This window comes from Oculina patagonica, chromosome 14 (genome assembly GCF_052425735.1).
Source record: "Oculina patagonica isolate OP01 chromosome 14, crgOcupat, whole genome shotgun sequence".
Classification (NCBI taxonomy): Eukaryota; Metazoa; Cnidaria; class Anthozoa; order Scleractinia; family Oculinidae; genus Oculina; species Oculina patagonica.
Window position 1 is genome coordinate 21100415 of NC_135771.1, and position 27909 is coordinate 21128323.

The following is a 27909-nucleotide window of genomic DNA, read 5'->3' on the forward strand; positions in this document are numbered from 1 at the left end:
TCCACAATGCCATATTAGGACGTCACGTGACAATCATGGAGATGCTCCTGGAGGCTGGGGCTGACACAACTCGACTTGATGAGAGCCAAGAGGCACCGCTTCAAACCGCGGTTCGGACTGGAGACGAGAATCTTGTTAGAGTAGGTATTTGCGGAACCAGTGGTTAATTGATCATATATTATAGTACAACAACAACAAGCTCTATTTGCATGACTATAAATACATACAGTATTGCAAAAGCATAAACCTTAACGAAAGCGAAATTTTTAACAATCATAATCGTGTAATAGGAAAAAAAGCAATAACGTATATGTTACATTCCTTTTATTCCATAGAAGATTATTTCGTATGGATAAGCATCTGAAAATGAACTTCATCAGTTGAATATTTAGATAATAATTATCAGAATTCTTGGTGGCTTGCAAAGGAGGTAATAGTGTAATATTTGGTATTTGATTCTCTATTTTTTGTAAAATTCATCTCTAAAACTACAGTATTTAGTACAATGGAAAAGTAATGAATTTCATCTTTAATTTGGTTCGATCCACAGGTAGGACAGAGTGTATTATCCCTTGGGATTTGATTATATCTGCCAGTTTCGATCAATAATTTATGATTACCTGTTCTGTTACAGAGAGTGGATTTTGTCCATAATTTTCGCTCAGAGAAACTAATGGATTTAAGTCTGTCAATTTCGAGGCCTAAACTTCAGACACCATAAATTGTAAGTTTAATCTTTAACATTTCAGAGTTTTCTTCAACGTGCCACTAGCGACGTCGATATCAGAGGACATAGTTCGCGGACCGCTCTTCATATCGCTGCTGATATTGACAAAGTACCCATCTGCAAATTATTGGTTAGTAACTTTAATCTATGTAAAACTTTTAAGCATTGGTGAGTTATAAACTCTGTGCATGGGGCTTGTAGTAACTGTGGTATATTTACAGAAAAGTGTTAAGACGGATTCCGCTGAAAGTTCGAGCAATGAGTGCAAAATTAAGTACCAAAAACCTACTCATAGTACGGAAACATTTTATATACTATTTGAAACAACTCACTGAAATTCATTTGTCTTCGTGACCCCGTGATTAAACTCTAAAGCATTCTAGAGAAAACTAAAGTCAAACCTTGTAAAAATGTTTAAAGCGCGCGCCATTTTGTTTTAAACCGGCGTGAAACGTTCTTTTTAAATGAAATGTAGACAACTTCAAATCCATTTTTCCCTAGCGGGGTCAACTTGAGTGCTAAAGTTTTGGCACGTTTTTGTTAGCTGTACTCAAACTGTTACTAAGCTAGGAGATCTCTGTGGTAACTTTATTTTTGCCTGTATTGCTCGAATGTTCGGCGGAAACCATCTTAAACAGTTAATTGATATGAGAAAATCCGAAGAAAGTTTTAGAAACTGCTGATTTAACGTTCTGTTACGCAGTCAGGGCCGTACCTAGCGAAGGGGGGGGGGGGGGGGCGGGGTGGGGGCAGAGGGGGCAGTTGCCCCCACCAGGAAAACTAAAAAACTAAGAAAACAGAAGAAAAAAAAAGCTAAACTAAAAAAAGCCCAGTTGCCCCCGCCAGGAAAACTTGCCCCCGCAGACAAAAAATCCTAGGTACGACCCTGGCAGTTTATGTGAATTTTGTGGTATTATGGGATGGAGTTTAAGTGGCCAAAGTAATTTGCATTTGCTTTGGTTTTGCATTCCTACCCTTATTGACTGTTTGAAAAATATCGTGCCACTTTATATATCTCATCAGAGGACATATATCTCATTAGAAGAAAAACCAAAGTCAATTGTGGCTTGTTTGCACACGTTTTCGCGCACGTCGCGCCAGTTAGATGTACTTACTTCGAGTTTTGATTGGTTAACTGGATCGTCTGTCTTTTGTGATTGGCCACAGTGATTATTACTGTCTTCCACAAAATCTTGGATGATGACACAAAAGCTAACAACTGAATTCAGGTCAATCTGTATTACTAAACAAGAACTATTTTTCAAACTACTTTAGATGTGCATTTTTTGTTAGATTGAGCACGGAGCCTCTCCAGACTGCCGTGATGACGAAAGCATGACCCCTCTGACGCGAGCTGTGGAAAAAGGAGCCAAGAACGCCGCGGTGTTTTTCTTTAAAGATGGTCAGCGGCTTGTACGCCTTGTAGTGTAATTTTGAAATGTTTCTTTATAACGTACTTAATTTTTTTTTCGCCGGGTTTTGTCAATATATGTAAAAAGTTAACATAACAAAGTTAACACAAGTTCAAGAATGAGATAAATTTGGTCAGCATCACCTCGAGGTCAGAAATGATATCTTCCCGCCCGTTCCTACTACCCATTAAATAATTCAGTCCCTGATGTCACTGTATTGTTCTTACTGGCAGCTAAATCAAAGCATAGAGATATGAAGGACATACTTTGTGATGTGGATTCTGAGGGCAGCACTCTGCTTCACTTGGCAGTCGAAAGTGATAGTTCTGAGGTAAGAAACCACTTTAAAACAGCCTCTAAATTCCATATCAACTGTTAGATGCAGGCTTAATGCTTACAGACAGTTGTTTCTATTTTAGGTGGTACAACTTTGTCTGGACAATGGAGCAATCATTCGACAGCCAAAGGTAATCAGCGTTACTAAAAAAATAAATAACCTTACTATTTAGCAGATGTTTTAATACTTAATTTAGTTTATTGATGTCATTGACTGACTGACTGACTGATTGACTGACTTCTGAATGACTGACTGACTGACTTCTGAATGACTGTCTGACTGTCTGACTGACTGACTATTTGACTGACTGACTGACTGACTAACTGACTGGCCAGCTGGCTGGCTAGCTGAATGACAGACAGACAGACATACAGAAATACAGAAATACAGACAGACAGACAGACAGATAGACAGACAGCGTGATTGATTGATTGGTTGATGGATTGATTGATTGATTGATTGATTGATTGCGTGAGTGAGTTACTCTCTGACTGAAAACTAGCCGACTGATCATGACTGCTAAAGCGACAGACCGGCCAACAGATCGAATGATACATTCAGTCAAGTATTCTACCTTTCTTTCATTTCTCTAATTATTTTCTTTTCAATTGATTGCGTCAGAGAGTTGACAGAAGCACTGCATTCCACGTGGCGTGCACCCACGGCTTCCTGGAAATGGTTCGACTATTAGCTTCGAAGGATCCACACATTTGTCGAATTAATTTGATTGATAGCCAAGGTTCGACTCCCCTGCACATGGCTGCATTCAACGATCATGCAGTTATTGTACGGTATCTTTTGGAACAGGTAAATACTGTACTTTTATTATTCAACTATTGCGCGCAAAATATGCTACGTTATTACACAGTAGAACAGGGCAAAAATACGGACTGACAATCCCTTACGGAAAACGGACCTAACACCGATGTTTAGACATATAATACGAGCGGGCATTTTGCCCATTGGTCGTTTTTTATTTTAAACCAATAATACCAACTGTAGCATTAAGTGTCTTTTCTAACGCAGTTCTGGAGAAACAGATGTGCTTCAAATCATCGATTAAAGGAACTGTGTCTAGCAACAAATTGAGAGAAATATAAACTGATAACCACTCAAAACAGCGAAGGAACATTCTGCAGGAAATCCGAATTATTCCTAGCATTCGTTACCAACCGTTTGCATTCCAGGATCGTGCGTTAAAAAAACACAACCCTAGGGTAGAGGGGTAGAGTACAGATGATAAAGGTTTAAAGTATAGTCTTACTGAGGGGTAATTAAACCGTGAACGTCTGATGTATGTCTTGAAAGTTTGGATGTAACCGATCATACAGAACTACTTTGGTTCCCTTTTTTGACATTAAACTTACTGGAATTTAAATATAAATTGCTATTTCGACAAGAGAACCCTTCACCACGTGTGCAAGTAAAGAGAGTCCTGAGGAAGGGGGGGGGGGGGGGGGGTATAATCCATTTTCCAGGCCAAAATGTTGCTCAAACCACATTTCCCAGCATTTTATTTTCCCAAATTGTTCCAAATTCCAGTTTTAGTTCCATTTTGTGTTTGTGATTCCCAGTCCCAGTCACTCTAATCCCAGTGGGAATTTGCCCAAATCCCAGTTCCCATTCTACCTAGCTACTTCAGGCCCCTCAGTAAAGAATAGGTTTGAACGATTCTAGGAAAACATAACAAGCCGACGCAATGACTTGACGCGATTGATTACTCAAGAGGATTATTTTGATAAGCCTTGGCAATGTACCAAACTTCCGTGTGCCCAAACGCTAAATCAACTAATAAAGGGCTAATTTTCTTATTGTTAACCATATAAACTATTAAATTGATTCAAAACTTATAACTTTTGTAACTTTTAGGGCGCCCCAGTTGACCCCCGTGACAAACTGTGCCGCACCCCTCTCTTCTTGGCAGCTGGGGAGGGTGCAACAGACTCTGTTCAGGTGTTGATTAAAGGTGGTGCTGACGTCACGATCAAAGATGTGGATTTGCGATCTTGTGTGCGAGTGGCCGTGGGACATACAGCCACTATGGAGGTGCTGCTACAGGTATGACATTTATAGATAATACACCAGCCTTGACGAAGTAAAGCTTTCATGCGTCTTTGTGGTAACAACTAACGAGTCGGGCACACAAGAGACGAAAGACCACAAAACGCTAATTAATTGTGATACACCTGATTGAAAAAACGTTGACCCATGAAAAACATAAAGCATAAACGATGCGACCTAAATATTTCTGGGAAATCGAAAAAAAGTAATCCTCGTCTGTGACAGGATGAACATTATAAAAGGGAGGTTGCATAAATTATGCTCTAAAGCTTTCAAAAAAAGAAAATATCTTAATTACTTTATAAATAAATGGAATATTTCTAAGCTTGTTCACGGTTTATGTTTTTCACAGGATCAACGTTTCTTAATCTTGGTGTATACTAACTATTTTAAGATAATTTTAAGTACACAGTTTTCTAAAGTCTTTTTTTTAACTCAGAAACGCGCGTCTTTCCGATTGATAACTGAAAAGGACATCACAGGATTTGCCCCAGTCCACTATGCTGCCAAATATGGTCATCTTCAGGTAAGGGGTCTTATTTGAAAAAAATTCAAATTCATGATTATGGATGATTAAATTTATATGTTTTGATTTTGGCATGTTTTGAACCTAACAGAATATTTTACTGTTCATGGAGCGAAACAAAGCAGCCACCACTGTGACGTCATACGGACTAGACACGGCTCTTCATGGCGCTGCCAGGTAACACAACACTAATTCAAAATGGAGTCCACGTGGAACGGTCTGGGGCGAGTTATTTGAGATTGTAGCTTGTCAACGCCTTGACTTTGTATTTCCTACTCACCCCAATATAAACTACTACATTTATACTACTCACGCAAAATTTTACAACACATTACTCAAACACCGACTTATTCGAACTCCTTGTAATTAGAAAAAGTGTTTCAAGTATCCATATAAGCTGAAAGCCCCTGCGTTTTCTGTTCTTGTTTATTGGGGAGGGGGAGGGGGAACCCGGAAGAAAAGGGGACGGGTAGTCTTCGGGATGTGGGAAAAGAGAAGGTGGGAAGAGGGATTGCCACTTAAAGTTAACGTGGACCGGGAAAAACGGGATAAACGTTAGCAACATTGCACAATATTTTGTGATGGGAAGGTATGGTAAACGGGGAATAAAAGGTACGAGAGGCGTCAAGTTCGGTTTTGTACGGCGCATTAGCTTTTTCTTATCCACAAACAGGCAGAGCATGCTCGACACAGGCAAGTTAACACGAAGCATTGATATAAATCTTATGGTAAGCGCTAAAAGAGTCACATTAAATCAAAGAAAAAATAAGGAGAATTTAATGGCTTTGTTTTTTCCTTCTTTTAGATATGGCTGGCATGAAGCAGTTGAAGCACTGTTGTCTGGTCGTAACATTAGTTCTATAAACTTAAAAGACAGTCAAGGAAAGACAGCTCTACACTTCGCATGCGTAGAAGGACATGACAGAGTGGTGGAACTTTTGCTTAACCTTGGTGCAACTGTGGAAAAGTAAGATTGTAGATGAAGATTAATTTTTCAACAATCTTACGAGCATGGGAAAAAGAAAAATTATGTGTCCCCGACGGGAATAGAACCCATGGCCTCCCAGATACCGGTTGGGCGCTCTATCCAACTGAGCTACGAGAGACTCGTTGTGAGCTGGGCCATTTACTAGGTTGATATGTGACACGTGTCCTGCATACTGCTGGGATCAGCAATGTTGAAGTCATCAAGTGTGTGTGCAATATATTCGATTTCTTGATGTTTTGCAGGCTAAACCAAAACTGTCTGGCGGAAAGAAAGAGCGTAAAGCTCAAAGCAAATATATATCGAAATAAGCTAAGAAGCGAGAACTTTTGAAGAATTGGAAAAGTTTTCGTAATAATTACTGTATAAGTGTGTAATTAACTAGGTGACTTTTTCAGTGTAATTCATATCCAATGTACTCAATATTTTGGTGGTACACTATTCTCAGGGATCATAACGACAGAACAGCACTACATATCGCTGCCATGAGAGGATCCAAGCGATGTGTGGAGTGTATTTTACAGCATCACCCTAAATGTATTAACCTCTCTGACAAAAACCAGGTGAGTAATACCTAAAAGAATAACTTGTGTGCTGCATTGTTTAAATTGAACCATCAAAACGTTGAACGACTCAAGCGAAAAGTAGCGTCCAAGGTAAGCACTCAAGATACATTTTTTCGGTGGCGGGCTACTTATTATTTGGATCAGACTTCCCCCTCCACCTCCCTTGACAAATGTGGGGGAGCATGGATGGCGCAGTGGTGAGAGCGCTCGCCTCCTACAAATGTGGCCCGGGTTCGATTCCCGGACCCTGCGTCAGATGTGAGTCGAGTTTGTTACTGTTTTTTGTCCTCCGAAGGTTTTACTCTTAATTCCTCCTTTTCCGGTTTTCCTCCAGTCCACAAAAACCAACACTTCTAAATAAGAGTTTGATCGGGAATTCGAGGACCACAAGGTTTGGAAATAATAATGACAATGACAAGACTTATAAAATGCAGTGTTCATTACTTTGTCCTGATCACGGTATTTTCTTTTCTCCTGCAGAACACTGCTCTACATTTGGCCGCCATCCACGATTCTCCAGAAGTTATTTCATGCCTGCTGTCCTATCCGGAGCAAGAGATTCTCATGAACAAAAAGAATCACAATGTTTTGGACGCAGCACTGAACGCTGACAGGAAAAACGTGGCACTTGCTATAGCGAGTCATGAGAGGTTTGTTAAGAAAGCTAAAAGAAAGGGGAAAAAACAATCATAGGATCAGAATATGGAAAAAAGTATATGTTTTATCGTATACCGATAGAATCATTTCAGATCAGCAAAGTTTCGCTAGCTTCCAAGGATCCAGCTATATTCTAATATATGGGAGGATCAACTTACTTTAATTATTGGAAAAATAAAAGGACCACTTCTAATTTCTTCTTGTCATTATCAAATTCTTAGTATATTATTTCTCGTTTTTTTTCAGATGGCGGGAAGTGCTGATGACATGTGCCTCAGGACACATGGCAACGATGAAACATCTTGTGATTAAAATGCCAGAAGTTGCTATAGTAGGAAAATTATTTATTCCTGTGCATACATCAAACTTAGTCAATATTTGAATCGCAATAATAAAAATGTAATTTTTCAGCTTTTCAGATAATAAAAAGAGCTACTGTTATATCCTAAATGTCCTTTTTTGTTCGAATTTCAGCGATTTATGGATCAGTGCGTTATAAAAGAGGGAAATCCTGACAGCGAAGATTACAAAGTAAGTTCTATTTTCAAGCCCGTTACCTGATAAAAAATGCGATTAACGTGATATTTATTAAACTTCTCCTTACAATCATTTCTTCTCATTTCTTAAGTTTTTTTCTGGTGGAAGATTGGCTAACAGTTACCAAAAGGCCCCATCTACCTAGCTTAAGGTCTTGAATGTTCCATAAGCATTCTTCTTGATTTTGTATCAATTACCGCTATTTTCTGACTTGCTAAGAAAATGGTGAAATTCAAGATGGCGGCCCTGACGTCACAGCCTACAAAAACTATGTCATCTTGTAGAGTAAGCTAAGAGCTCTCTACTCAGTGGTATTTTACTTCGAATGTCAGTAGCGTCTTTCAATTTTTAATTATACAATACAATACTTTAATTTGACACTCCCCTTACGGGGCTTTTCAGTGACAATAAATTACAATAGAAATAACAATTTTAAAATTATAAAAATTACAATGATAAACATTACAATGATAAAAAGATACAATGATAAAAATTTGGATAAAATGAATTACTCCTAATTAATCTATGTTAAAAACTCCTCCATTAATTTTGATTTTAAATGAAATTTAAAAGATGAAATAGTTTTAAGAGTTTTTAAGTTCGATGCTAGGTTATTCCAAATGTTCACTGTTCTATAATGAAATGTTCTTTGACCAGAGGCAGATTTAAAAAGGGGAATATTTAAAAGCTGACAGTTCCGGGTCGCACGTTTGGTGATTTTGTTGCGGGTGGTGAACTGGTCGCTAAGATAGCGAGGCGCGCATCCAGTCATACATTTAAAGGCTAACACAGCGTCACGAAGGTAGAGGTGTTGTTTAATAGGAAGCCAGCGTAGATCTTTCAATGCTGGCGTGATGTGGTCGAATTTCCTCGTACCTGTGATGATGCGGGCGGCAAAGTTCTGGACCAATTGCAACTTGCAGATGTTTTTTCCCGAGCTCAACATGATTTTATTGCCTCCTTTACCTCATGTGAGGCAAATAAACTTTTCAGACGGTTTTTGCTGTACTGTTTTGTCAGGTAACGTACGATTTCACGGTGATTCAAGGAACTGATGAGAGGCCTGATGAAGATTCTCTGATGGTACTTAAGGTACGAGCATGCAAGCACGTGTACTTTGATTCTACTAGTCAGTGAGTCAATCAGTCAGTCAGTCAGTCAGTAAGTCAGTCAGTCAGTAAGTCAGTAAGAATGTCAGTCAGTCAGTATGAAAGTCAGTCAGTCAGTCAGTCAGTCAGTATGAAAGTCAATGATAAATGGAAAGATAAATTTCCTTGTGTTGCGTGGCACTTGTAAAAGTACAAAAGTATAATAAAGTTCTCACTAAATGAGTTGAAAGTGCCTTTAAAATAGTTAAAAGTTCCAGACGTTTCGGGCTTAGCCCTTCATCAGTGGAAAGTCAGGATTTCAGTTGAAAACGCTCGCTTGCGCCATGAAAACAAATTTGAGTTCAAAGGCGCGCGCGCAATAAGAGCGCGCGACAACCTAAAGATAGCGAAAATCTGAATTCAGACCATGTGGCTGACTGGTGCCCAGCTATGAAATTCAGTTAGTCAGTCAGTCAGTTAGTCAGTCAGTCAGTCAGTCAGTCAGTCAGTCAGTCAGTCAGTCAGTCAGTCAGTTAGTAAGTGACCAAACTCTATATTTTAAGGGTGTAGCACTAAATAGTGAACAACGCTACTAAACTTGTTGCCCTCTATGTGAAACTAAAAACTACAAAGTTAAAAACTATATTCAGTACTATTTACAATATGAACTAATAATTTGACAAGAAAGTGAACTTTTCATTAATTTTTCTAACTACTCTTTATCACAGACCATGTTAAGAGTGTATCCATAAGAGGACCAGGCAACATGTAATACAGCTCATGCCACCGATTTTGCCCAAACTTAGCATAAATGTTGGGTATGGTGAGCTATTTACTGTGACAAAACATCAGCTCAAAATATTTTATTCCCTTCAAGTTATGGCACCTTTTGCAAAAATGGCCATTTTTCACTAATTTATGCATATTTAATTAGCTGACTTTGATTAACCAGTTCCACAAGAAAAAAAGACTTCTGAAAATAAAATTCACTGCATTATATTCTGTGGTTATTAGGCTTTAAGTACAATAATCCACTTCAACCGTCTGATTTGATTTCTTCTCCTCAAACGGTCTTTTGGAAGGTACACATTTCGTACTGTTGGAAATAGCCTTTAACTAGTGCCCAATATCTCCCATGAGCAACAACTTATATACATTATTCTTACATGGGTAATGAAATCCATCATTAAACTTCACAAAAATGCCACAAAATGTCTGGGGAATTCCATATTTTATTAGTATTGAGGAACTAAACACACGTGACTTAACGATTTCTTGCTATTTCATCAAAATTCACCGAAACACAGAAGCCATTTATTTGCCTCAATTTGGCACAAAATCGGTACGAAATAGCTAATCAAGCATAAATTTATAGATAACAATCAAAATATTGGCGAAGATTGGCAGTTAGGACATTTTTCGGAGCGTTTGCAGAGCCATATAATTCGGCAATGTTGTGATAGTAAATGTAAAAATAGCAGCGACAGATTTTCTTCACAAGCTCGCTCAATTCAACATGTAGGCACATCAAAGTTAAGAAACAAGAAAGTAATACTACATACATGCCACTTATCGACACACAGATGCTTTCTTTTGAAGAATTTGTTCTTCCTCGCTGCACTTCGATCCTTCGATCGATCTCAATTGACATGTACTGTTGCTTTGAGGCGCGATGAACTTAGCCAATACATCGTGGTTCATTCTTCGTGAAAGGTGTAAACAGGTTGTCAATAAAGTCATTCAAAGAGCTGTTAAAAGTTCACGGAAGGACACTTGTCTCAGCCAGTTTGAATGAAATAAATTTAACTGGAAAATAAACAGCCGCCATGTTGTATTTATACCTTTGAGCCTGCCGTTTCAGTCAGCGGTAAAGCCGTACACTTGGGCAAGTACGTAGTGTAGTCATCATATAGTTGTTTGACTAAATCCTATATAAGGATATTCATAGAGGGGATACCACAGGTAACCAAAGCGTACTATGAGAGTTTGTATGGATGTACTATAAGAGCTTGTATGCATTTGAAATAAAGTTGAGAAAAATATCTCTTTTTACCGGGGAAAAGTTATAATGAAACTTTAAACCTTACCTGGTGTCACGTTTTTGTATTTCTAGTGCTTTAGAAAGTCATATGCATACGCGCGATTTTCGTCTTAACCCTCCTGTTGCGTACTAAAAGAAAGACTTTCTTTTATAGTACGCAACAGACGGTTGACTTTCTTTTAGTACGCAACAGACGGTTAAGACGAAAATCGCGCGTATGACTTTCTAAAGCACTAGAAATACAAAAACGTAACACCAGGTAAGGTTTAAAGTTTCATTATAACTTTTCACCGGTAAAAAGGGATATTTTTCTCAACTTTATTTCAAATCCATACAAGCCTTCTTAGTACATCCATACAAACTCTCATAGTACGCTGTGGTTACCTGTGGGGATACATAGCCTAGCCCTACACAGCTATACACGCCTATACATAGCCCAACACAGCTATACACAGCTATACACACGCGTGTTCATTTGCTTTTCCTCGGCAAATGTTTATTTTCGTCGGAATAAGTAGCGGATGGTGTTAATTTTATCTACCCTCTGAACAACCGGGGCTTGATCTTAGCCTTATAAGTTGTGTGCGTTTCTTGTAAAAGTGAGAATTTTTTTCAACTTCTCCATTGAATTTTTTTGATAAATAGTTGAAGAGAAATACACTGGATGCAGTGTAATGTATGCGATGCAATCGGTTTTGATGCTCTGAAATTGAGCTCTGAAATGTCGGAAACCATTAAATAATCAGAGCAAGTTTTTCCATCTTATATCAAACTAGTATGTTTATTTTAAAGTGTCCCCATTTAGTGGTTTTATTACTGCTATTTTAGTTTTTGACACTCAAATAAAGGTTTTATTATTATTATTATTATTATTAATATTATTATTATTATTATTATTATTATTATTATTATTATTATTATTATTATTATTATTATTATTATGTTGTTTCTGTCTTTTTTGGGAGGTGGGGGAGGGGGTGAATATGGACATTCGAAGAAATGGCAGTATTGCCGAGACGTCGGAGCAGTTTTATACCGCCATTTAGCGTCATTTTGGAACATAAACAATTATTTTGATTTGGTTGCCGTGCATGCCGACCGTTGAACAGAAAAATAAAGAACTCTGTTTCGGTGAAAATCAAATGGAACAGTATTTTTTCTGGAAAATCGCTTTGGAGATTGACGGAACGTCAGAAATTTTCTTACCATTTGTAAGGTTTCCCAGTTCTAGTCTCCCATCCTTCAGGTCTCCCACCAACGGAAAGAAATAACAGGAATTCGAAACTGAGCTACAAATGGTAAGCGACATCTATTTCGGTTAGTTTGCTAATTTTGAAAAGAAGCCTTTCCATTTTTCAGTGGTCATTCCAACCGGTTCTCTCCAACAAATGGTAAGCACCCTAGAGTTCGTTCAGCATCACATTGCGGTAAACACGTCAAGCTGTAGCGGAGGAAATTGTTTTCCCTGCGACAATTTGAAAATATTCTCATTTTCATCACAAACTTATGATCGCGCGTGTGGTCACGCGTGATGGACGCGTGATGCCCAGTGAACGGCCGTACCGCTGACTGAAACGGCAGGCTCAAAGGTACAAATACAACATGGCGGCTGTTTATTTTCCAGTTAAATTTATTTCATGCAAACTGGCTGAGACAAGTGTCCTTCCGTGAACTTTTAACAGCTCTTTGAATGACTTTATTGACAACCTGTTCACACCTTTCACGAGGGATGAACCACGATGTATTGGCTAAGTTCATCGCGCTTCAAAGCAACAGTACGTCAATTGAGATCGATCGAAGAATCGAAGTGCAGCGAGGAAGAACAAATTCTTCAAAAGAAAGCATCTGTGTGTCGATAAGTGGCATGTATGTAGTATTACTTTCTTGTTTCTTAACTTTGATGTGCCTACATGTTGAATTGAGCGAGCTTGTGAAGAAAATCTTTCGCTGCTATTTTTACATTTGCTATCACAACATTGCCGAATTATATGGCTCTGGAAACGCTCCGAAAAATGTCCCAACTGCCTTTTCTTCGCCAATATTTTGATTGTTATCTATAGATTTATGCTTGATTAGCTATTTCGTACCGATTTTGTGCCAAATTGAGGCAAATAAATGGCTTCTGTGTTTCGGTGAATTTTGATGAAATAGCAAGAAATCGTTAAGTCACGTGTGTTTAGTTCCTCAATACTAATAAAATATTGAAGTCCCCAGACATTTTGTGGCATTTTTGTGAAGTTTAATGATGGACTTCATTACCCATGTAAGAATAATGTATATAAGTTGTTGCTCATGGGAGATATTGGGCACTAGTTAAAGGCTATTTCCAACAGTACGAAATGTGTACCTTTCAAAAGACCGTTTGAGGAGAAGAAATCAAATCAGACGGTTGAAGTGGATTATTGTACTTAAAGCCTAATAACCACAGAATATAATGCAGTGAATTTTATTTTCAGAAGTCTTTTTTTCTTGTGGAACTGGTTAATCAAAGTCAGCTAATTAAATATGCATAAATTAGTGAAAAATGGCCATTTTTGCAAAAGGTGCCATAACTTGAAGGGAATAAAATAATTTGAGTTGATGTTTTGCCACAGTAAATAGCTCACCATACCCAACATTTATGCTAAGTTTGGGCGAAATCGGTGACATGAGCTGTATCACCTGTTGCATGGTTCTGCCCTGTTCTCTCACGGGCACACTCTTAAAGCATCGTCGAATCAATTGTCTGGCTCATCCCATTTGTTATAACGTTATGAACAAAAAATGGTAACAACAGTTATGATTTAATTTTAGATTAATCATAACAAATTTATTTTAACATTTTATTCTCAACAACATTTTATTCAGCGCGTCTCGTGATTGTTCCTTCAAGAATCGACTGCAATGTTCCTAAAATAGGTTGCTAAGTGATAACACGCGCCCTTAAGTGAAAACGTTCAGTGTCACGTAATTGTGCGATATTTGGACTGGTTGATTATAATCGGAAGCCTTTTCGAAGAGTTACCTAACATGGCTTTTTTTACCAAATATGTTTGTTCAAATGAGTTCAAATTGTTAAACGAGTGTAGTAATTAAGTTTCGGATTTTCAATGATTAATTTTCTCTTTTGCTACGATGAGCGTTCTTTTATTACGTGTGTTACGCATTTGTTCTTTTATTTACTTGTTCCCCGTCCCTCCCCTCCCTCAGGCACACGTTTGGATGGAAATCTTTGGTAATCAACCTGTTTCTGTATCTATTCTTTGTCATTCCGCTGACCATTCTCGCCCTCTTCTCGCGGGCTGAAGAGAGGCATCTTTGTGGCTTGAATGCAACCATACCAAGAAAGGCGAGTACCTTTAATTTGGATATTGAAACATAGAAATATCCGCCAGTTTATGATAGCCAAAGTTGAGATAATCCAGAACGCATCTACCTTTGGGCAACTTTTCATCTTTCGAGCAACTTCTTTCCTCGAGAGCAACTTTTTGCAATTGTCCGAGTGTTGACCGAAAGCCATACGAACGTTCCGAGCTTTTTTCGAGCTTTTCCGAACATTAACGACATTTGCCGAGGATTTCTGAGGGAATTCAGAAGCTGCTTCAAAACTCGCCAGCAAACATGACGTCATCGGTATCTTCATGAATGTTCTTAGTCAAGAAATTCTTGTAATTCAACAAATTTTGGCCTTAAAATGCTAATTAGATATTTCTCTTGTTGTTAAATTGCATGGAAATGCTAAGAAATCTTACCTTCAAAGAAAAATTAGCATATATTTGGAGAATTTTCTCATTTAAAACCAATGTTTTGGATTAATTTTTCGGAGCAACTTTTGAGCAACTTTTTAAAAAATTTCAAGCAACTTTTTGGGAAATTTCGAGCATCTTTCCGACAGCCCTAAACGCACCATTTGAAAACAGGGATATAGAATGAAATAAGTGTTTTTGGATTCATGAAATATTTACTCCACAGTAACCACTCTCTCAAATACTGTTTGGGTAATTTATTATTATTATAACCGTTTTTTTAAAATTATTCTCTTTATTAACAGGAATACATTTTCTTTGATGCCCCATGTCATTTGGATCATGCGGTAAGACAATTATTGCCTTTTGTGACGTACATGTCTTCGATAGTAAGCCCCTTGCTGTCCCCCACTATTAAATTATGTACATCACGTGACTGAGCACATGAAAAAAAATAATTTTTAAAAACTATGTTAGCCGTTTTGAAGGCCACGATTAATGAAGCATTTGAATGACAGTGATCTCAGCTATTTGTAGTTTCTGTGAGTTTGGTATCGTTTTCACGCCAAATGGTAATTTAAACCCGTCTAGATCAGCATCTGGTCGCCATCTTGGTTTTAAGTGCCGAGAAGACCTTGGGGAAGAGTTTGTTACGGATACCAGGTCACGTCACAACAAGTTTAAAAGTGAAGTAATGGTTTCTAAGCAACTAGCAAGTTGTGACAGAAGTGGGATTTAATTCTGCAACATTTATATATTGGTGTCACTAGACAAAAAAGAAGGATTTGTTCAAGCGTTCTCTGTCTGATAAATGTGTTTGTTAACAGGGGCTTCAGACTCTTCAATTCTCAGTCTTGATAATCACGACATTTCATGTGATTAAGGAATTTCTTCAGTTCAAAAAACAGGTTGGTTGGTTTCTTACTCAGTAGTAAACTTTTCTCACCATGAGTAGCCAGGCAAATTTAAGTTAAAATATATTTTTACATTGCTGGGAAGATTAACGTCGATGTTGGCAGAGATATGCAAACTAGGTACAAACTAGGTACAAAGTACCGAAGGGGAGGTGGGTGGACCGCGTGTCCAGAACCCTGTAACAGTGCACTGTTACACTGCGACGTCACAGATGTGTGTGGGGGGTGGGGGTAGGGGGAGGGAGGTTGCATAAATAGATGTCAGTAGACCACCAACTGATCAATGAATGTACGGGCTTTCGCAAGGGGCAAAAGAGTTATAAACCAACAATTGTTGTTGTCTTTTTTTTTTTGCTGTTGCAGAGACTGAAGTACCTTCTTTCGTTCACTAACTATCTGGACTGGGCCGGGTTTGGCATGGCACTCTTCTACATAATTCCGCCATGTGACTGCAAACTGGGATTCAAGCAGGAAATTGGATCACTGGCCTTGTTTTTTGGATGGGTGAACCTTATTCTGTTCCTGAGAAGGTATAAAGTTTAGATGTTTTAATAGCGCTTCTCGAAAGCAATAAGTTACACAGATTTTTATGATTTTATTTCCCCCTTTCTTCGTAATTTTAGTTTTGATTTAAAAGATATCTTATCTTAAACGCAGTTTTGGTTATTCCGGGGCTGTTCTTTGGAATGGACTGCTACCTTAATTACGTAAGCCAATAACCCTTACGAGGTTTAGAAAGAGAATCAATGACTTATATTCCCCATCAGTCACCCACACTGCAAACACGTATAACAGTATTTTAGTTTTTTTATTTCTTTATACTGATATTTTTACACCGTGTTTAAATAATTGATTGATTAATTGATTGATTGATTGATTGATTGATTGATAAAACACTGGAGAGTATTTTATCACATTACTAGTAATACGTGACTCGCAGGGCCTCGCGAAGCTCTGGGTTGGGGAGGGGGGGGGGTGTTATAAATAAGGAGTGGATTATTTGAAGTTGAACATTTATTGAATTGTACATATTCAATTTTCCACAGTATAGTAGGCAGGAAGATATATTTGTTAGAAATTTCAACGGGCATGGCCGCGACACCCTCGTTCCCAGGGTCTACTCCGCTTTGAAGATGGTGGCTTTTTCTGGTTCGTAAAGAGGTATAAAGCGTTGGGAAGCGCAAACTATTTTCAAAATCATCGACAAATTATTGGATAGTCGCATTTTGGACATTTATTTGATGGCATTAAAAAAAAAGAAGAACGAATGGCAGGAGGATTCGAAGCCTCCGCCCGCGCGCCCCTGATGGCGATGAAAGATTTATAGCCTGAATAGGCGTTGAGGGAGTATTATGTGGGAATCAATGTTATTTTAATCCGAAAAGAAAAACGATAAAAATGAAAGGCTTAGGATTCGAACCAACCAAAAAAAAAAAAACCTAGCCGGATTCGAACCCCCGACCTCAGTTCCGAAGATCTGATTTCAAGTTCGACGCCTTACCATTAGGCCACCAGCGCGCGGCGGCCGTGTGACGTCATTTCCGCCACACACCAAGCTCACAAATATATATATATAGAAATATATATGACCGTAAACTCCACACGAGATTTCATCCCGCCTGATCCCTTTGAGGGACAAAATTATACACCCCGCTACGCTCGGCCTTCGGCCTCGCTTCGCGAGGAACAAAACACCTCGAAGTCCATCAAAAATACTCCGCTGCGCGTCGTATCTTCAACACTCTTCTCGGTGTTTGGAAATGTGATAAAACACACACACTCTCTCTCTCTCTCGTGTTTGATATATTACATGAACAAGAAGACACAAGTACGTAGACGCTGCTCTCAAAGAATACATTTTCTTCTTATTTTAGAAACTTCGAGAACAGAACGAACGGAATAAATTTACCTGTACCTAAAACCATCTTATCCTTCTTTCTAAATTTCAGGTTCTCTTCGTATGGTCAATATATCATTATGTTGACAACAATGTTTGCTACCCTGTTTAAGGTACGTACTTTACAATTTGTTTTCATTTTTTAAAGAAAGTTAATATTTTTTGCCTCCTCTTTCTGTACAAATGTGCGAAATTTAACAAAGTTTCTTTTTTAAGGTCCTATTGCTGTTTTTCATGTTCGTCATGGCATTTAGCAGCACGTTTTATCTGCTCTTAGATGAAGAAACGGTAAGACAGTACTCATTCTCTCAATAATTTGATCCCGTTTTCACAGTACCGTCCATGTATATAGGAGCTTATGAAGATGATGGCTTTACATTTTATTGTCTAAAAAGCGACTTCGCCATAAAAAGAACTTAAAAAATCGACGTTTCGACGTTAGCTGATCGTCATTATTAATTTAAAGTGCAAGTTCGAATAAAAAGTGATTAACACGAAACAAAAACAATAGGTCATTATTTTTGTCTCAGATTTTGTAGTCAAGAAATTTAATACCATTTACGATTTACATTACTATGTGTAAGTGTAATAAGCAATGGGAAAGAAAGGTCCGCGTTCACTGTACTTAGCTCGGTTACTGTAACATAAAGGATAGCTCGGTTTCTGTAACATAAAGGACTAGGAGTACTTTTACAACCCTGGAAGGATGCTAGTCCACCTTACGCTCCCCTCCCCCTCCCCCAGCATTTTGTAACGTTGCTCTTACAGTACGTTGATACCTATTTATACAGGACAACTCGGATTAATATTAATCGGATTAATATTAATCCTAATGATTATTATAATCCAGTAATAGATTATTATAATCCAGTTATAGATTATTATAATCCAGTAATAGATTATTATAATCTATTACTGAGGTTTGAGCCGTGCCTTAATCCATTAGGATTAATATTAATCTTATGTAAGGTTAATATTAATCGGATTAATATTAATCTTAATAATAAATCTCAACAACTCAATCCTAGTCCAAAGCTTCCGAACTGAACCATATACTGGCATATACAAAACGCAAAATAGTCAACAGACTTGCGCGTGAAAGATTTCAAATCTATATTTGAATCATGTGGTGCCAACGCAACGCAACGAACAAGGGAGGTAAAAAATCCTAAACATCGAGTTAAAAAGACAGAGCACTCGATCAAAAATAATGCAAGAAGCATAGCCTTTACAACACAGATTGTCTTTCTGAAACCAACTTTCAGCTTTTTCATAGTAAAGCTGAAACAGTCTCTGGCGAAGCAGGACCAAGATAATCCGTGATAAGACAATACATCTTGCAACAATATTGATTAAAATACCGGGCCCGGCGTTAATAAAATGCAAGTAGTTTACATTTTCACGTAACATTTCATATCTTGTCCTTCAAGGGCGAACATTTTGAGAGCATAAAGCATATCCTGCAAATACTGAGAATTGAGCCAAAACAAACTGAACTAGCACAACGTGGCAGAGTACAGATTTAGAGGTGTAATTCAACCCGACTTGTAAACGGAAACCACGCAGCGCGGACTAATGACCTCTAGACACTTCCTTGGCCACAATCTTAATAATACATAATGCCTCCAAATAAAAACGGTACCCTCAGAAAGAAGTCAGAAGCAAATAAGGTCGAAAGACCGAACTTAACATAAAACGGCAAAGGTACAAATGTCACGAACGTAGAAGTCGTGTAGGCCCGTCACCTTTATTTACAATTGACGGATGTGATTAGTAACTGATGTTCTGTCAGTCCTGTGTTGTAAGTCTGCAGTCTGTTTGTCATATACATATCTGTCAAATAGACACATCTGTTATCCGAACGTTCAAGGAATTTTATCGGGATTATAATAGAGATTAATATTAATCCGGATTATAATATTAATAATAATCTAATCCTTCCAATTTTTTGCCGTGCCTTAATCTATTACTGTATTATAATAATCTATTACTGGATTATAATAATCTATTACTGGCTTATAATAATCTATTACTGGATTATAATAATCCTATAATAATCTATTATTATTATAATCCGCGGATTAATATTAATCCGAGTTGTCCTGTTTATACCCCTGGGTGAATAGAGGCACTGTGAGAGTTAAGAGTCTTGATCAACAACACAACAAAGAGGGTCCTGAAGGGGTAAAATGGGAACTGGGATTTGCCTATTTTGACTGGGATTTGCGTTTGATTTAGGTAACTGGGACTGGGATTCGGAAACAAAAAATGGGAATGGGAAGCATGTCAGTACATGACAAAACCTGCATATTTTGCGCTCTATAATATTCTTAAAGTCCGGCATAGACAGTTAAAACGCTGAAAATTAACTCTGAAACGAAACCACTACACTGCACGAGTGTCCATCAAGCGTCGATCAATTTTCGTGTAAGTGATTAAGTTACTCAGCGGAACTGCTATGACTGAGCATGGGCACAAATGAATATTTAAAAGAAGTGATAGTAAGTTTTGCAGGGTAGGGGTAAGTAAGGGATAAAAACGTGATAGCTTTAGTTAAAGAGTTAAAGCTACTGAAAATTTCTATCATCCTCTACAAGACAAACGAACAAATGAAAAGTGATGTTCTCAACAGTATTGGTGATAATATAACTAGCAGAACATGATTTTGGATAGTCCATTCCCTGAACTATTCCTTCTGCGACCCAGGTGCGAGAAGGGACAGTCTAGGATAACTTGCATGTGCATGTTTAAAACAAACCAATGAAAAACCACAGAGACGTGTGGCGTTTCTTACATGCAACGTGTGCGCTAGGGTAAAAATAGTTTGCTAAAATGAAAAATTCAACTACGCAACAAATTAGCGCGACATCTACAAGAAAAATTGTCATAACCTTTGTCTAAAGCCGTAATACTTACTTACTTACTTACTTACTTATCCTCATCGGGCCCATGAGGACTCTTGAGGCCGGCCAGAAAACTGCGCCATCCATCCCGGTCCGCCGTCGATGCGACAGCAGCCCCCCAAACAAACCCAGCCGGTTACTTTCTGTCTCCACGGTAATGAATCTCCGTAATGAATAGGTATTAAACCCACAAGTACTAAATTTTTGAATTTAACATCTGTGCGTGCGTTTCCAAAGGTGCTGTCGATTATGGTTTGGTTTCTTCAGCTTCCCCCCTTTTTTTTTGGGGGGGGGGGGAGGGGGTGGGGCTGACAGATTTCTGAGAATGCGCATGCAGGTCAATATTTCTGGACTCGCTCAGCGACGCCTGTACCTGGGTTCACCGAAGGGAGAGTTCAGGGAGTGGACTACATTTAGGACAATCAAAACAACAAATATATTACGCTTAAGTCCGGTTTTCCATACACTGGGAATTTTACTACTGGGAATGGGATTTGGACAAAAAATAGGCTGGGAAATGGGATTTGGGCAAAATTTGGGCTGGGAAATGGGATTTGGTACCCCCCCTTCAGGACCCTCAACAAACTGACTCCAGCCAGAGTTCGAACCCGGACCGTTCGATCCAGAGTCTAGCGCGCTAACCATAAGGCCACCGCGTCCTTCACATCACATAAGCCCAATCAGTTACACATTGCTGTTGTTTTGCTGTTAGGAGCCGTACGCCACTTTTCCGTATTCCATGATGACCGTATTTGTGATGACACTGGGTGAACTCAACTACGCCGACATCTTTATGCCGTGGGACAAACTGGAATACGCTGCACTGACGAACATACTGTTCTTTTTGTTTGTGCTGGGAATGCCCATCATTCTTATGAACATGTTGGTGAGTAACCATAGCCTGCGTAGCTGGCGGGATTCGCGATTGAGTGCGAGTGCTATTATGGCGACCGGCAGAGAGACCGAACCGCGGAGCCGCGGGAGAATTGAGGAGGAGTCGTATTAAGATCTCACTCGCGGCTGCTTGTAATTATGACGTTGCTATAGCAACGTCATAAAAACATGATTGACATATTGAAATTTACACAAGGGATAAATGAACAGCTACTGAAAGTTTCAGTATTATAGAGTAAATCTTCTTTTCACAATTTCAAAAAAACCTCAAGGGGGAGTTGCATCCCCTTACGTAAGTTAGCCTGCGAACAGGCTTTCCGTAGCGCTCGACCGGCGGAGCAAAAATGAAAGGGGAAAGCCTGCACCATCTCTGAGAATCACGAATGCCGCTCACGAGCACCCCGCAAATTGCTTAGCTTGTCAACTGTCAGCGCTCGCCGGAAGTCAAATTCATAATTAAGGTAAACAAATAATGGTACACGTGAAATTTTGGCGCTTGGTCACAAAAATTGCCATGTCTTATATGAAACTCCGAAAAAAAAACTGTACAGCCAAACAAAAAAAGAAGAGAGCCCGAACTTTAAGCATATCTCGCAAAAAGAATTGAACCAAAACAAACTGAACTAGCACAACATGTGGCAGAGTAGAGGTTTAGAGGCGTCATTTAATTAACAAACGGGAAACCACACAGCCCGGACTAATGACCCCTAGACACTTCCTTGGCCATAATCTTACGTCTCTAATGCCTCCAAATAGAACAGTGCCCCTCAGAAAGAAGTCAGAAGCAAATAAGGTCGAAAGACCAAATTTAAGAATGACAAATGTCATGAACGTAGAAGTTGTGTAGGCCCGTCACCTTTATTTACCATGTCAGTTGATTTTTGTCTCTACCGGAAATGAAAAACTTTGTCTACGCCACGAATAACTAAAGTCCACCAATCAGCACATTGCGTCCAAAATTTGGACGCGAACACTCGATATCCTGAGAGAGGCGTGCAGGCTTTCCTTCTCGGCGCTTCGCACCGGCGACGGGTGCGAAGCGCCGTACGTTCGATCGCTTCGGAAAGCCTGTTCGCAGGCTACCCGTCAGTCTGAGGGTTAAACATAGGCGACACACTGGCTGTTTTCGGCTGCTTCCACATATGCACAAGCTAGTGCCTTGGGAGCTATAACGATATCATTCTCAAAAAGTAAATTTTATAGAAAAAAATCCACGCAATCCCCACAAAGCGTAGTATTCTATTCATTTAAATTAAAAATTAGTTATGAAAAGTAGTTGTTTCATTCATTGAAAACAAGGGCTTACCTTAAAAACAGCAATGTTCCCGCCGTTGAGTATTTCTACGTTCAAGATGGCGGCACAGACGAGCTTATGTGAAGATGTGATTAGGTTCCATTCTTCCTCGCAAAAATCAAACCCTGGGGCCCAGAACTCTCAGTCAAATTCTTCAGGGTCGGAAAGGGAATAGAAGTTAAATGCTCCGCATACGTCCGGGGTCCCCTTCCCCCTCTCGGGATAAAAAAAGATAGGTTCATAATGCAGGGATATGATTCATTACTATAATTGGCCTGTTTTTACTTGTGTGAATTTTAGGTCGGTCTCGCAGTGGGAGATATTGGAAAGATTCAAGTTAATGCCGTTATTGGCCGTTACGTCATGCAGGTATAACAACCACTAAGCAATTATGAATACAATAGGCCTGGGGGAGTTGGGGGACCAATTAAAAATATTTTATACCGGGAGGCTCCGCCCCGAGATCCACGTCTTTACCCTTTTATATACCATTTTTGACAGATAAGGTAACCGTTTCATAAATCGGAAATGAAATGAAATAACCGGGGAAACCCGAGGTATTCAATAGTGGTCGTATTTTTATTTGTTTACGTTTCTATATAAGAGTGGATGTGTTATATATGCCTCAGAAAGAGTAAAAAGCTGGGACTACAAAAGGTAGTCGTTGGTCGTATCGACTGTGTGAGCATTATTTTAGTGGTTTGTAACAACGAAATGAAAGTTTTTCTTGCTTGCTCCAAAACAAACCACAGTAACAGCTATACATTAATTATGTCTATTCGTTTTTCAGGTCGAGTTAGTTTTGGAGTTGGAGGAATCAGTCCCTGAATCATTTGCTAAGCGTGCTCATGTTAAAAAGCATGTCGAATATCCAAACAAGGAAGAATCAAAGGTATTTTAACTTTGTAATAACATATCCCGAGAAAGGTTTTACAAAAAGAACTTTTTAAATTTTTACCAACGCTCCCAAATGCCAGAGTGGCAGCCAGAACAGTTGCTACCTGATTAAAAATAATTTGCATTCACTTTGCATGAGTATGTACAAAAAAAAAATGAGTCCCGACGGCGGTTGAACCCATCAGATTTACTTCTGCACACCGGCAGGGCGCTCTAACCTCTAAGTTAGTGCAGAGTCGTGGCGCAGTTCAGGGTCATTTACGAGGTTAATTTTATTATCTGACATACGTCTTGCATACTGCTAGGATCAATAACATCGAAAACGTCGAATGTGTGAAACTGCATCAGGTCACAAGTCGGGGTGTAATGAATACGCTGCCAAATTCAATTCAAAGATAGCTCGTTGTGACGTAAGTTGGTTTAAAAACCCAGTACAGGCAGTTACGGGGCTCCCGAGGAAACTAGACGCCTTCACGTGCTCTTAAAGCAACGAGCTATAGAATTACCTTATTATAGGAAATTAACGCTTGTGTTAATTAAGGTATTGGAAATTAACGCGACTTAAATTAACGCGAATTGAAGGAAAAATTACTTCCCAATAAAAGAAATCAACGCGAAAGAGAGGGTAACACTTCAAAAGGAAGGAAATTAACGCGACGTACACAACTGGAACAAGTTTATTTCAACACTTGTAGGCGTATAATCTTAAACGCAAACAATGTTCATGGTATTTTTCCCACTTCGAGCGTTCTTCGCAGTATCAGTGAAAGTGGTAGATGACCACCCTGATAAAATAATGATTTTTCCTTTGAGTCAAGAACGTCTGGACTGTAACGAGAAATTGGGGCCAAAATAATGGAAATTAAGGTCACGGAAATTAACGCTCCACTTAATTAACGGTGCGGAAATTAACGTTAACAAAAATTAACGCGACTTAAATTAACGCGAATTTTTGAAATTCGTGTTAATTTCATGACGCGTTAATTTCCTATATTAAGGTATACGTCTTTTCTTATAGCGTGCTGTTACTCCCCAAATTTTATTATTCCATTCTTTAAATAGTTCTATGAGAAGCTTTTGGGCTTTGGCCAACCAGTAGAAGAAGAAAACGAGGGAGAGAAGACTTCCGAAGAGCTCCCCCCTGGTTTCCACCCACTGTTGGAGAGAATGCAAGAGCAGGAGACTAGGTACCAGCGTGTACTATGGGTCGCGTTGAACTAACTAGTAATAGCGTTACTGTTGCTTACTGTACTTATCCTAAGAAAAAGTAATTTGATCACCGTTGCCGTTTATTAGTCGTTTTCACTTTCAGCACAGAACTCTTCTCTCAGCTTGATGACTGTGAAAATTCAGACAGGCAGATGTTTCCTTGTGGGGATCTAAACATTTTATCACATTTGACAGGATAAAAGAGCTTTACGAGAATAATTCGTCTAACGACATTGTCCAGAAAGCTATTACAAACAATGGAAGACCAATATTTCCACTGTTGAGAACTGGTATCCTTGAAATAAATCCCCGCATAACCATACACTATTTAACTATACACCGGTGTTACCTTTATAACAAACAAGTGATATACTAGTAACATTAACTTATATTAAATTAACCTAGAAACTAACCAAATTATGTATTTGATTAAAAACAACACAAGAGAAGTGGATGGTAAAGAGGCTAAGGAAGAAAAAAGCATGTATTCCAACACAACCAACTGAAATAGAAAAAATACGAGAAACTTGCGGCATTATTGAAAAGTGGTCGGTCAGTTAATAGTGGTTGTCGCGTACAGAAATGTTCGACTGAAATATGTTTTGTTTTGCTCTAATTGCAGGATAAAAAGAATGGACGAGCGCTTAGAAGAGCAATCAAAACTTCTCAAATCGATTAATCAGCAGAAAGAAAAAGCAGAAGAAGAATCGTGGCAGCGACAACAAAAGATCTCAAGAAAAATCTCAAGACGACCGATTCCTTTTAAGTTTTAATAATTTTTCACCCTTGAAGTGTCTTCTTGGATCGCCTGTCATTACTAGATATAGGATTTAACTTGTAAGGCGCCAGTATTGAAATCTTGGCTATGTGTGATTAGAATATCGCTGATTAATGTAAGCGTCGTTTTTAGAATGTTATTTCCTCCTTAACTAATTGTTAGATTCTAACACATTGTAACAGTTCGTTGTATTTTGAACTATGTACATTTTTCTTTTTTTCTTATTATTGTTTTTATCATTTTTTTATCTTCTTTTGATATTTACTTTTATTTGCTGTATTAGTGCTAAAATCTTCCAATTGAAGATAATGTCAATAAAGTTTGTGTATTGTTTTTGTATAAAACCGTCCTTCTGTCCGAGAGAATAATAATAATAATAATAATAATAATAATAATAATAATAATAATAATAATAATAAATAATAATACATGGTTGTGCGGAGATATGAAATCTATGTTTGAGTGTTCAACTCTTCGCTCACTCGTGAGATATCGATTTGAACACGAGAAGATAAATTTCATATCTCCAAGCAACCATGTATTATTTTGTTTATTTTATAAACCTACTAATAAAGAGGTTTATGACGATTTTCCGAAGATTTCCGAAGATGTTCAAAATGTTGTCCGAAGGTCATACGAACGTTTCCGAACTTTTCCGAAGATTTCCAAGAAAGATCCGAAGATTTTTCGACTTAATATCGATAAACTTTGGCTCATTCACCATTGAAACATGGCAAACTTGTCAGCACGTGATTGGTGATACCAAACACACGTACAAAATTATCGCAATTTTACACAAGTCGTGATACTGTTTTTCTCGGTGGTCAAAATCCCAATAAACAACCGCAGTTTATATAATAAACTGAGATACTTCACAATTGATCGGCGCCGGTTTGTCAGAAATAATCTCCTGGCAATCACAAATATTGACGCTGTTTCGTATGCAAATTCAGCATTAAGAAACCAGTTATTAAATATGGAGAGAGGGTGGCCCCACTTTTTCTGTTGGAATAAGCGCCGTCCTCAAATAAGCGCCGCATTTGGGACCAAAAAGTTAATAGGCGCCGCCCCTGAATAAGCGCCGCACTCCCGATGCGGTGCTTATTCGAGGAATTTCGTTTTACTAAAAACAGCTAACTATAAAAAAATGGGATAAAATATTTCGAAGCATATTAAAAAGCTAAAAAGTTTGTTAAAAACGACGACGTTTCGACGTTAGGCTAACGTCATTATCAGGTCAAAATGAAAATTGATAAAAAATGTATAAATAGTTAGTAAAAACAATAGATGTGTTAAAATGTTTAAAAAAGACTTAAACAAACTTAGACATTTATTCCAATGAAAAGCGACGTTTTGCAGTTCAAAGTGATTGTTTTACTGCTCGCCTATTAGTTTTCTATTCAACGTTCTTACAATACGTACTTCTGTAAATGTTGTGAAGGCCGCAAATTTTGCCAGGAGAGCCAGTGCCACTTCTCTCTTCAGCAAGAGACGAATACTGGTAGTCAAAAGACGCTATTTTCAATTACTTTAAAAGATTAGATTCTTTGTGGCGTCCAAATTTTAAATAAGCGCCGCCCTCGAATAAGCGCCGCCCTTGAGGCGCGAAAAATTTAATAAGCGCCGCGGCGCTTATTCCGGTAAATACGGTGGTGGATTGAGCGCATCTTTAAATTAAATTGCCATCGCTGCGAAAAAAGACTCCTAAAATATCATGTTCGATTAATGTATGGCATGCAGATTATGGTAATGGTTCGAAAGTTGGTTTAAATTTTTGGATGGAAAGTAGAAAGGCAAGGCAAAGAAAGATCAATTCATTGATTTTGAGATTCTCAATGTCCGATCCTCTTGTTCGATAGTTGAGAATTCTTTAGGAATATTTCTTTCCATTTCGAATTTTAAAAAGGTGTTTTTCAATTGAAAGACGATAGAGATTAAGGTCTAGAAAATTACAAGCAAGCCGTGATAGTCGCCGTACTGTTTTTATTTGGTCATTTAATGCATAAATTTTAAAATAACGACATAGACACAGTCAGTGGCAATTAGCATTTTTTCCTGCTCATCACTAACGCACGTTCCTTGTTTTCGCAAGTCACGGGTTAAAAATAATTCTTAAAGTTTTATTCTTTTTGGAAAATGAAAAATCTGAAACGCGATGTAACTAGAAAATTTCATTTTCTAAGGAATAGACCATTACCTTTTTTAGCGTGAGGGGGTAGGGGGTTGAGCAATCTTTTCTGAGCAATAATTTTCCAGCTTCGAGTTAGAAATGTATTGGTTTTGTTCGATATATTACTTTTTTACTGTCTCGCTTTGCACGAATTGGTTCCTTTGGTTTTCTTCTTTTTTCTCTGTTATTTTGGTAATTTCCTTACCCCTCCCTCAAAACTGTAAATGCATGTCCCTTTATTAGAATTTCCCGGAGGAAGGTACATATCCATAGTTTTACTTTCTAAAGCTA

The 27909-nt window shown here is 38.4% G+C and overlaps 1 protein-coding gene across 1 annotated transcript; it reads left to right on the forward strand.

Annotated features, from left to right (window-relative positions):
• Positions 1-25518, forward strand: LOC144638818 (transient receptor potential cation channel subfamily A member 1-like). The gene is made up of 25 exons (XM_078498089.1): positions 1-140; positions 750-857; positions 2021-2129; positions 2373-2470; positions 2559-2606; positions 3098-3283; positions 4346-4534; positions 4977-5063; positions 5155-5240; positions 5869-6030; positions 6497-6611; positions 7095-7264; positions 7518-7602; positions 7746-7802; positions 8829-8900; positions 14968-15009; positions 15490-15570; positions 15940-16106; positions 17526-17586; positions 17690-17761; positions 21089-21262; positions 22865-22933; positions 23355-23456; positions 24524-24648; positions 25293-25518. Exons 1-25 carry the CDS (start codon positions 36-38, stop codon positions 25441-25443), a joined length of 2721 nt encoding a protein of 906 aa, XP_078354215.1. The 5' UTR covers positions 1-35; the 3' UTR covers positions 25444-25518.
• The last annotated feature ends 2391 nt before the right edge of the window (positions 25519-27909 follow it).